Source organism: Plasmodium cynomolgi, chromosome 3 (assembly GCF_000321355.1).
Source record: "Plasmodium cynomolgi strain B DNA, chromosome 3, whole genome shotgun sequence".
NCBI classification, from domain to species: Eukaryota; Apicomplexa; class Aconoidasida; order Haemosporida; family Plasmodiidae; genus Plasmodium; species Plasmodium cynomolgi.
In genome coordinates this window covers 905647-917989 of record NC_020397.1, presented here as the reverse complement: position 1 = coordinate 917989, position 12343 = coordinate 905647, and the positions used below count along the sequence as shown (strand labels likewise).

Sequence of the window (12343 nt, the reverse complement as noted above, 5' to 3'; positions counted from 1 at the left end):
AAAACAGATTTGCAACTTTTTAATTCTTAAAATGAATATAAAAATATACGTAATCTAAGTAATCATATGAAAGGACATGGAATATCAGAAAAATTATGACACTACAAATATTATCTGAGCTCTATTCTTTTTTNAAAAGTGCAACGTATAATATAATTATAAATATGTATTTATTATGCATACGAGTAACTTTTTTGTTTTTTTAAATATATGGTATTTTTTAAAATAAAAATACTCTTAAAAGCATAATAACTTCAGGAAAGAAAAAGAATAATCTTTAATTTTAGGTTACGCATACCTTATCATATAAGCAGGTATGCGGACGCGAATCTGTATCGCGACGGGGGTTTTTTTTTTAAAAAGAACACTTCTTAGTGCGCGTTCATTTTTTTAAACAAATATTATTCGTGAAAACAGATTAACAATTTTTACAACATCTTTATAAAAAAAAAAAATAAATAAATCGCATTCATAATACGTCCATTCCTTTAATACATTATTTTTTTTTTAATTCGCAACAGTTCCAAGATATAGTTATGATGGCCATGATCAGCGCCCATTTTCTTTCAATGCTTTTTTTTTATGTTTTGCTGAACAGTGGTTGTACAAAATAATGACGTAGTTTTTTTATGCTTCCTGGTTGTCAAAATAAGCTTTAAAAAATTATCTTTTCACTCTCTTTTTTAATAATAACCGTTACCAAAATGAAACATCTGCTTTACGCATTTAATTCTGCAACCATTTTCCTTTTATATTATAGCGTGACAAATATTAATTAGACAACAGATGCGAGCAAATGTTAAAAAAAATTGATATAAAAATGTGATATATTATGCACGCAAGGCAACCAAAACTAATGTGCAAAAAAAAAATATATATAAACTGAACTGAAGACATATATATTATATTTGTTAAGAAAACCGTAGGCGCTTTTATAACATTGGGGCGAGCCATATTATATATGCTCAGTATTTTTCCAAAAAAAAAAAACTGCTAACCTGAAATTAAATAGGTAGCATTAAATTGAATATGTTAAAAAAAAAAAAAAAACTTTAAGTTTGATTCAGTAAATTAGAACTTTAACATTACGCTGCCGTAACGAAAATTTATGCTTTTATTTTTTCGCTCTGCGTTACCCCATTTAGCAGTTTTTATCTTCCTCTAATCGGCATACTCATTAAAAAAAATATAATTCACCATGGACAACCATAACTTCGTTTATACGTAGCTAAATCTGATAAAGCCAAATGGGGATTATTCATTTAAACATTTTTTTAAGAACTAGTTGTTACTAATGAGCAATGTGGAAAGATATATGTGCAACTCTTTTAATCATTTGAGTTCAGTGGCCTATATCCATTCGCCCCCTTCCCCCTTTTAATGTTAACTATAAAATTTTGCACATTAGGGGAGGACCCACTAAATTAATGTGCCTATTATATGATACTTTTCTTCTTCACACCAATAAACCAATGAAAGAAACCCCTCTGAAGAAAACGATAAATGGGGGGTATATCTTTTATTATGTTTAAAGAGGTTATAAAGGATCCCCACATTATGTTATATATAGTACGTCCGCCCACATGGATGTGCACAGTTGCGCTTATAAACTGGTAGGCGAACTCATGATACGTAATATTCGGGCACTTTTAAAAATTACAAAAATGGGGACAGCCCTTTGGTTCAATACTGTAGAACGACCGTTCTTTTTTCTAACCATCCGTTGTCTCCCTTTCGTGCTAGTGATTTTAAAACGTGCGAGCATTTGGCAGGAAGAAACTACTACACACTTTTTTCAACCTTTCTAATTATGTTTCCTTAATTCATTGTGAGGAAAAGGCTAAGTAAATATTTAATATAATAAAAAAAACAATTGACTAAACTCCACCACGTGTATGGGTACTAGTGACATTTTGCTAGTCACATTTAAGTACACTAAAGAGCAAATGAAAATACATTTCTATTTTTGAATGCAGGAAAAAAATGGCTCACCATTTGGTTAAAAGGGGGAAATGCTTTAATGCAAAGAATATACCACTTAGGATAAACGCAACTATTCAATTTCCTTGTCAATCCTTTGACAATCTGTTTGTGCAAATTGTTCTGTTGTTTGGTAACGAGTGAACCAACTGTCACTTACAATATGAATCCCGCATTTTTTTTTTTTACCTTTGCGCCATTCCAAATATGGTGCAAAAAGAAAAGAGCATTAGGGTTAAATAAAAATGGATAGCCTACTTTTTATTATTATATTTTTTTAAAAAGAATAAAAATTAGCTCATCTTTGCAAGTAGATGCAACAAAGGGTGGGGGAGAATTCTTTTTACTCCTTAAGTGCATAACTTTACATACACACTTTCGCGGTCAAAACACAAGTTCTACTAAGTCGAGTCGTCAGCTCGAAATATTCCTTGAATGTTCAAACCATATGAGTGAAAAAAAAAAAAAAACTAAAATAATGTCTTGAATTTTTCAATATAAACTTTATTACTAAGTTTTGGGGGGATCATAATGATGACCCTCCCCTCTCCTTTCCCCACTTCAACTTTGTGTACCTAACTCGGAAAGCATTAACAACCTTAACACTTATGCGAGCAAATCGGATTTGAAGCGTTGAACGGATTCGAAATGGTTGTCTTATAAAATAGGACCCTTCTTTGGCTAAAAAAAAAAAAATAGATAGCTAGATAGATAGATAGATAATTTTATTACATCCAGATGTGCTCATTACGCAGTGCCCACATTAGCATTAATCATTTTAATTCCTCAATTAGCGAAACGTGTGCCAAAATGGACGAACAGCAAATTTTATAAATTGTTTCGTTTAGTATATCTCCTTAAATTTTTCTGTCCAAGTAAACCATTAGATGTTACATACGTAAGTCGGTCCTTTTTTGGACCTTCCTTTTTTTTTTTTTAAAATATGTACTAAAAGGTGACACACTCATTTGTTCCCATTTTGATCAGCGGCTGACAAAGGTATGCACTCTAGCATAAAGACATTCATACGATCATTTTTTCTGCCTTTTACCCTATTCTTTTGCAAAACAACTCTAAAGGGAGAAAAAGACAAAATGGGGAAAATATTTTTTAACTTCGCACATGTGTCAATAAAAAAAACACGTACACATTTTCATATTCGAAGAAGCATCTGAACATGGAACGGCTTCCTAAGCAGTTGTGGCAACGTTTGACAATTTAAAAAAAATGACCATATTATGCTGATCCATCTCCTTTTAGTCTTCTCATTTGGGGGTATTTTAATTTATACACAGAGGCACCCCTTTTTAAAAAATATTCAGATTTGGCGGTTTAGCAGATATGACTCATTTTCAATGTGCTCAAATTGACATGTCGATAGTGGTTATATTTTAAAAGAGTTAAATATAATGAATAAACATTTATTTCAATTTTTTTTTTTTAACAAATATGTTGTGCTGAGCTAAGCATGATGCTAAAAAATGTTGAAGATGGGGAATATGGGCGAAGTTTCCTCCTTTCTCTTCAACATTATGATAATGTGTGAACGTTGCAAATCTGATCGGCCATGTGCTCAGCGCATTTTCGAGCACACTTCCTGTTGTGCACTCGGGTATATTCCCCCTTTTAAACGCTTTTTATAAAGTTCCAATTTTTGATAATTCTTTCAAGTTCCATGGTTGGCCTAGGAGTGTGCCGCTTTTTCGTGTTATTTGAATGCCCATATCAATTAACATGATCTTTTTGCCTATTGTGCCATTTTCCGAGACACTTAAAAATGCGGATAAGTTCAACGAGAGTTAAATGGACGCACGATTAATTTGCCCCCCTCCCCCCTGGTAACATTTTAACGAGTAAGATATAAGCAAAAAGGAAAGAAAAAAAAAAAAAAAAAAAAAGAAGGGCAAATTCAAACACATAATTATCATATGCATCTAACCGCATGTGCCCATTTTCATACTCCCTATTTTGTATGCTACCTCGAATTGGGGGTCACCCGCTAAAACCATTACGACACGTCACGCATGCTTGCAGGAGGTTCCACTTTCGCCTCTTTTTGGCACAAATGGATTATCTGTTTGATCTTCTTGCGCGTTAAATGCACGCAAATTTTATAGCCAACTTCAATGCACACAATTTCGCCTCCCCATATTGATCATATCGAAACTGTAGATTTTATCTATTCTTGCGACACGCCAGTTGGCAAAAAGATTGCAATTAAAAAAAAGAAGGGCACATTGCTCAAAGTAAAGAAGTACAATATGTGTGCTGTTAATTTAAAAAATACAGCATTTACGTTTCCTTGTTAAAATGGCAAACAGTGAAAAAGTCCCAGATGAGAGACAGATACTTTGCACATTTGGAAGATGTGGTCGAAAAAAAAAAAAAAAGTATGCCGTGCAAACATACGGCCAAAACGAACATGTAAGAAGCCCAAAAGGAACAAACCAGCAGAAATACAACAGTAACGCACAAATTAATAAAGTGAAAACCCCCTTTTTTTTTATGTGCAAAGAAGGAGACCATTTCGTACACCCCTTTCCAAAGAACCGCAGCTTACTTTTTTAATTCCGACCGTCCCACGCCGCTCACATTGTACATATTCCCATTTTTTAAATTTAAGACCACATTGATTGTTGCTTAATTTGTTTTTCTTCAAAAGGTGGACTACCTACCACTTTACACATTTTTTAAATGAACAACTGTGGCAAAAAAAAAAAAAAAAAAAAAGAAAGATGAAGAAGAAGATATTCCACTTTGAAAAAATACCTGCACGTTACATTGTCATGATTCTTTTTTTCACCACAATGCAACGTATTCTAAACGTTTCAAAATGAGCAACATCTCACTAAACAGAGTTACACAATTTACACATTTTTTTTTTAAACGTTCTTCTTTAAATGGTACCAAAAAATTGGAACACAACACGATACAATAACTTCATCACTTTTTTACATTTCACGAAATAGTTTTTTTTTGAGGGGGGGGTGGCTGAAAGTCGCACCTGCCAGATATTCCGATTCATTTTTATAAAAACATTAACACACCCAGCACAATGAATAATGGAACGAGCTTTCAAAGTGAATTGTTCGATGACAATGATACACATGTAACAACTTTAACTTCCCCTTCAACACCCTTAACCACGACTATTGATTCCTTTTCACTCGAAGGGAACACCAACCAAATATCAACTACGGTTACCAGCACAATAGTACAGAGTGTTCTTAGCGGCGTTACTGAGGCTATCACCGATGCCGTAGGCACTGTGAATTCTTCCTTCCTCGGAAATGAATCCTCAACCCTGCAGCCTTTATCAGCTGTTAACACGGAGAGTGCTCCCATTATTCATAATGGAACAAATAGCATCACTACGGGAAATGTTCTCCCTGGAGGAAGCTCAGAAGAATTATTTTTAATCCTAAACACTTTTATTTTCTTTCTTCCCTTGCTTTCACTCTTAATCGTAGTACCCCTAGCAGCGTGTTTATACGACGTAAGTTAAATGCCACTTGGGTGATATACTCACACATCGTTACATTTTTTTTCTTTTTTTATCGTATATAAAACCGAATTGCACTTCCAATAAGTAAAGAGCATTACATAAATATTTCACTTTTTATTCTGTGATAGCGCACCCCACTAGGACCATGGTACGATAAAATGTGTGACTTTTTGTGCGGTACCCCCGAAGAGGATGAACACTTTAACGAAGATGTAAATGAGATAGATAATGACCTTGAGAAAGGAGCCACCGAGGGAGGCGCCCGAAGGAAAAATTCCCATAGCTGTAATTTAAAAAAAAATAAGAAAAGGAAAAAAAAACTTAGAAAAGTGAAAAATTCATATAGTTTTCAAAATCCTAATTTTACCGGAGCGGATGTAGGAGAGCTTGACTTTACTTATTGTGGTAATGGATCTGGAGATATCTCGTATAATTCCTCACTTTATGGGAATTATTTTAAAATGACTACGGAAGTTGAAGGGGAAAAGGATGATGACAATGACAATGGCAATAAAGGGACTCGTACTAGGGGAAGAAATAATGAAGAAAATGCTGTTCTTGAGGGCATGAGTAGAGTGAGCATTGCTTTTTGCTCTGCATCACTAGAATCATGCACACAGGAAAATGCAGAGGACCATTTATGAGTAGCATCCCCTTAAACAAAATTTCAAAATGAGAAACATTTAGGGACGTAAAAATGGTAAGTACACGCATTTGTAGATCCTGAGAACGTGGAATGCAAAAAAAAAAGTAAGCGGAACAACTAAATATGAAATGGATCCTCTACTGGAGGGTAAACCCCGTGCGGCATTTATTCACACATAGCAAGTAAATAAAAACAAAACAGCAATGGATAAACCAATTAGGAACGCAGGATATATTAATCCTCTCACAAAAAGGACCTCAAAAGGGAAAATCATTTTTTTTCATTTAAAAAATTTTTTTTTGCTAATCGGCATTTCAGTAAATTCATCACAATGTTTGTATGCATGCCATTTTTATTGACACTTAAGCTGTGTTAACTAACCCATGGCAATATAAAAAAAAAAAAGACACACGAGTTACGCAAGTGTATCTATTTGCTAAACGGTAGGTTGTTATCGAAGATATCACGTAAGAGCGTCTCCACAAAGCGGACATGCATCACTATTTTTTAGAACTTCTTTAATTGCAAATGCATTTTATATGAATAAGTGTAACATAAAAATTGGCTTGTTTTCTGTGAAGGGGCCATCTGTGTTTGTTCGCAAAATGTGATGCGAGTTATCTTTATGGTTACACCTGTATAGACGTAGACGTCAGTTATATTGGGAATCATTTCTTTGGCATTACGCGAGGGACACCATTACGATTGCACCGCAGCTACATCGCTGGCACGTGTTGTAGGGATGCCCCTTTTCCCTTCGCATGTTTAGCGCACACATTTTTATTTGCCACGGACGTCACACACATGTGATTAAATCGAAGTAGCAAAAATGCTCACTCGAATAGCACCATCATAATGCAAAAAAAAAAAAAAGATGAGGTTTTATTATTTTTACTTGTATACATCATAATCGGATGTGACTAAAATGTACCAACTGTGGCAGCCAACCAAATGGTGACTCAATTTAAAGAGTCTCCCTGTGGAAGGGACACGGTATTCACACCCAATTAACGCTACGCCCACTCATTATGTATTAACTCTTCTGTGCAGTTATTATGCATATATATATGTATACGTTTTTTTTCTTTTATTCGTGTATCCCTTGGAGGAGATACCAATTTGGAAACCTTTCACTCCCTCCCCACAGGGGGATGACGATGATGAGGCGAAACGTGAAGAAAGGCATGGGAACATAAAGGCACTAAAACAAAAACAAATTCGCAAATTTTCTCAGCGGGTTAGCAAATCCCATCTGTTTTTACCACGCGGGGAAAACATGCGCTCCTCTCAGAGTTCCGCAAAAAAATAAGGACGAAACAAACTGGACATCTAAAAGGATAACACGTACGGATGAGTGAACCAATGCAGAGTTAAAAATCGTTGCACATTTTAACAGACCCCTTCCAGTATGTTGGTCAAAGGAAAATATTTTCATTTACATGTGGGATCCCCTCATTTGTTAAACCTTTCTCTTCATTTTGTCCCCCTTTTCTTACGAAACCTGAAATGTGATTATAGATTATGGCCACACTGATCTGCTAAAAGTGTAACGACTGGGCAATCCCCAACCGTTACACAAAGCTTTATTCGCAAAAGTGTACTGAAAATTGAGGTGTATTTATATGCACATTTTGGCCCTTTTTTTTTTTTTTTTTTTTTCACTGTTTCGTGAATACTTTTGGTTAACTTTTCTTACAGCTGAATTTATTTTATTTCCCACTCGGGTTTTTATGCCGTATTTGCTGAGAAATCATTTCATAATCCTTTCCATTTCGCTTATTCGCTCAGGCGAAACAAATCTGATCTGATGGGTATTTTTTTTTTTTGTCGCTCAGGGGTGTACACATGTGTGTTCACAAAGAAATCACGGCGGGGGGCTGCTTCCCACAAATTAGCAGTATTAGTAAAAGGAGAAAGTGAGAAAATCTGAAAAAATGAAGCTTACCTTGATTGGATCAAATATCACCCAAATTGGTGACATTTCACCAGATGTGTTATAATTCGCCCCCCCCAAAAAAACTAGCATTATTGTTTCATTTTAAAAACGTTTTGGACGCATAAGAACGAGAAGGAAGTAAGAGAAAGTTGTTTTCGCTGGTGACGCACTACCGAGATCACTACAAACACTCAAAGTCATAGGCGCAAACGTAGCCGCCTCCCCAGTCGGCACCTAACCTAAGCGCAGATTTATTCTTCACGTTGCTCCATCACTTTTTCTGATAGTAAGAGGTGGCAAGGTTGAGAAAAAAATAACTGCCCCTTTGCCGCAATTTTTATAGAACGGGATTTATATATAATTACAACTCACCAATTGCACAGCGCGCAGTTGAGTCGCGCAAAAGCGAACTCGCAATTTTCTTTATAAAGAGAATAAATTTTAAAAGCTAGAATTATAAAGCGAATTATCAAGGAAAAGTAATTTTTTTTTCTTAATTTTTTATACTTCACACATTTGTAGGATGTAAGCCCTTTAGAGTGATCTGACTCACGTGTGTATCATAAATTTGAATTCCCCATTTTTAAGTGAAAAAACTGGGTCAGGGGGGAGATCCATTTTTATTTTTCACTTAAATAATACCCTAAATATAGGGGTATACCTAGTTTTTGGAGATCCCCCAATTTAGGTGTAAAACCATCTCCATTTTGCATTACCCCTTCTGGCTACACCTGCCTGAAAAAATTAACTCATTCGTCATACTATATATAATAAAAAAAAAAAAAGTGTGCATAATTTCATCATTCTCCTTTTGCAAATTTGTATTTAAATTTTTCTTTTTATCGTTTTTTCGTTACACCAAAGCGACCGTAATTTGAATCTTTTTAACGTTACATGGTGCTTCTCTATGATGAGAAGTGAATCTATTTTTTTTTTCTTTTTGCCACCAGTCACCTCTGTTTTTAATTTTCTTCATGCGGTACACCCCGTTTTTATGCTTTAGTAAAGGCAAAAGTATTGATTTATGCCCAGGTGGCCACACCACGTGTTCTACACAGATCTAATGTTAAAGTGATAATCTGCACGCATGTCCACTGACTCAGTTAAACGTCTCTGAGACGCTTAAAAAGAAATAGCAGTGGTCCCTATATATATGCTGCTCACTGCACACCAAATTGCTACAGCGCGGCTAACTCGTTAGAAGAAAGTGCAGTAAGATGAATGCCACCAGGAGGTTATGCACATGTTCACATCAATATAGGGAAAAAAAAGGGGCAACAGAATTCCAACATTTTGCCTGTATCAACCGTTTGAAGATCTTTCTTTCAGTCCTTCTTTTTCTTCTCCTTCTGGTAAGTACGCACTCGTAGATGCGTATATGTACTTTTGTTCCTGCCAATTAGTGCACACTGGCTGTTCATTCTATCTACGCTTGTCACTCCGTGCGATAGCACTAACCATCTTTACAACAACATTTTCTCCTTTTTCACCACTCTGTTCAACTTTACCGCCACTTTACAAATCGCATACCCCTCCCCCAATAGAACGCCCAAACTAACAGAAGCAACCAAACCGAAAAATCACAACCAAGCCACGCAAGTAGACGAAATTTGAGCGCGTTCATCGTAAACTTAAAAAGATGCTTCACAAAGGATAGCAGCGCAGAAGAAGAGACCCCGACAAAAGTCAAACAAAAAACAAAAGATAAGGAACCAAAAAACATTCCAGCAAATTCTACCCCGTTGAAGAAAGATCTGAAAACAGAAATATGGGACACCATTGATGCATTAGGACCATGTATGACCCAAGAAGAGATGATCCAATTGTACTTCGATATACACGATTATCTAAGAAGAAAATTTCAAATTATGGTTGATGAGCTGTGGGTTTTTACTCTGTCATTTGCAAAAGAAAAAAATTTAAGAGAGGAATATAGATCCAAATACTGGTGGCAGTGTAGTGACATCCTGACGAGCAATTTGATGAAAATGCATGCAAACGATTTAGACGACTTTGCCAACTTTCTAAAGAAGGAATCTAATTCTAATGATGAATTTAAGAAATATATGGCGGATAAAATAAATAGGTGGCAGAACTTCACATCGGAAAAGAAAAAAATGTGGATGACTATTTTGCGCAATCAGTTGAAAAAGTACTAACCGCCAGGAATGTGCATAATAGCTCTGCAAAAAGCAGAACCCCCCACAAAACGGTCTAATTAAATGAAACCCAATGGTGAGAAAAAAACCACGCTATCCAAACATGGTTAGCTCCTTCCTTACCAAATGAGCAGCCCCCTGGTGGCGCAATTCATTTCTACCGCTGTACTATATTTGCCATCTTCCTAATTCGAAATTCACTTTTGTGAGAAATCGCTCTCTTCTGGATAATTCAAATTTTATCAAAACTCGGTGGCCCTTAAGGGTGCCTCCCCGCTGTGACGCGGCGCTCACTCCTAGTTCGTCTGCTGTCCAGAAGTGACTTCGTTTGTGATTTTTATACCGCATCGTTTTTTGCTCATTTGTCTGCCTTTTTTCTCATTTGTCCGCCTTTTTACTTATTTGTCTGCCTTTCTGCTCATTTTGGATCATTTTCCGTTTCCTGCGTGATAGCACATCCCCCATATTCGCCCAATTAACATTTAACTCTCGTGCGCATTCCGCGCGAAGCGCATTTGAATGGTTTGTCCTTTTTTTCACTCGGAAATAGAGCATTCATACACTCCTGAAATTTTTGCGTTCCATCGTGCACTTTACATGACTGTAAAGTTATCGATGACTTTCTAATGAACCTGGAAAACCATTTGTCCTTTTTTCGTTTAAAACATGTTGCTGTATGCAGAAGCGCGAAAAGAGGAGGACACTTTTAGGCGCAACTTTAGTAGTCCAATTTGATACAACATAACGCTGGGAGGAATTCATTCACCCAGTTAAAGTAACACATAGCAGATGGAAGCCGAGTACTACCTCCAAAGCGCGGTGGATGGCAAAGTGCACAAAATGGAGAGTGCTAAATCAAAGCGTCCACCGAACAGTTGATATTTCCAACCGCAAGTAAGGACGCATTATCTGCAACTCCTCCAATTCTGTTCACATTTTTACGCACACTTTTTTAAAACATTAACAAAAATGAAACGAAGAAAAATACCTCCTCATTCTACTACAATTTTTGATCCCCCCTCAAAAATCTCCTTTTTGATTTGCCAAATGATGAAGCTCGAACAATTATAAATATTAGCAGAAAAATGAATCAGCCAGCACACACACAAACTTTGTCACAGGGTAACCTAAATGATTGCCAAAAAGAACGCGGCGTAAAAAAATATTTCGCAAATAAAAAACAGCTCAGTTAATTTACTTTTTTACTTTTTTTCACGCAGAATAGTTTGTTTGCCCCCTGCTCGTATGCGAATTTGTTGTACACACTTTTCTCATGAACACCCTTTTGAGATAATGCAATACGCAAAGCGGAAAAAAAAAAAAATTACAATAATTTCACTACACCAAAAGTGTATATACACACATGTGCAAATCAGAAAAAAACACATTCTGCTCAGCAGACAATTCTTCGCCCCCTTATGGTGTGACAAAATACATTTAAAAAAATAAGGATCCATATTTTGCAAGCACAAATTGTGCGTCCTTTTTGGGGCAAATATTTATACCAAACAGGGGAACGTGAAAAACAGAAAGGTACTTGTGGAGTTTTTAAAAAAAAAGAAATAGAGAAGACATTATGATTTTTCCCCTTCTCAAAAATGCATTTCGCATTTGGACATGAAAATATTTCTGTTGTTGCTCCGTGTAACAGAGCAGTAGTTACGACGTGTTGTATGAAAGAAATGACCCCTGGAGAACTCTCCACCTACTGCGTTTTTCGCCAACAACACACTCTATTTTCCCAAATGGTAGGCATAAAGGGAGAACCCTGCGTCACAGGTAATTTCCAATTGACAGGTTTACTTTTACAGCCATTTTCCTTCGCCGCACACAGTTAACATCGGCGTAGACTTTCTAACGAACAGAAATGAAGCAAAAGGGTATAAACATAGATACCTACATCTTCTAATCAGAGCAGTTAAAACTTGGACATTTTTACACAAAGCGAAAAGCGTCCCCACCGCGAATAACACAACGATCTTTGCTCCGCACAAGGTGCACAGAAGAATACTTTTAATCCGTGTAGTTGAATGAAAAAACAGTACAGGTCTTTATGATTTGCGGAAAGGACGTAAAATTGTGCACGCCTTTACTAAGAAATCAATAAAAAGTTCTTT

General features: G+C 36.0%; 2 protein-coding genes across 2 annotated transcripts; both read left to right on the top strand.

The window, feature by feature from the left end:
• Positions 1 to 5035: 5035 nt before the first annotated feature.
• On the top strand, positions 5036 to 6129 carry PCYB_032950 (hypothetical protein; the record flags this gene model as incomplete). Its single annotated transcript, XM_004220967.1, has 2 exons — positions 5036 to 5476; positions 5614 to 6129. The coding sequence occupies 2 exons, from the start codon at positions 5036 to 5038 to the stop codon at positions 6127 to 6129; spliced, it is 957 nt and encodes a 318-aa protein (XP_004221015.1).
• A 3155-nt stretch (positions 6130 to 9284) lies between these two features.
• On the top strand, positions 9285 to 10226 carry PCYB_032940 (hypothetical protein; the record flags this gene model as incomplete). Its single annotated transcript, XM_004220966.1, has 2 exons — positions 9285 to 9419; positions 9612 to 10226. The coding sequence occupies 2 exons, from the start codon at positions 9285 to 9287 to the stop codon at positions 10224 to 10226; spliced, it is 750 nt and encodes a 249-aa protein (XP_004221014.1).
• Between the last annotated feature and the right edge of the window lie 2117 nt (positions 10227 to 12343).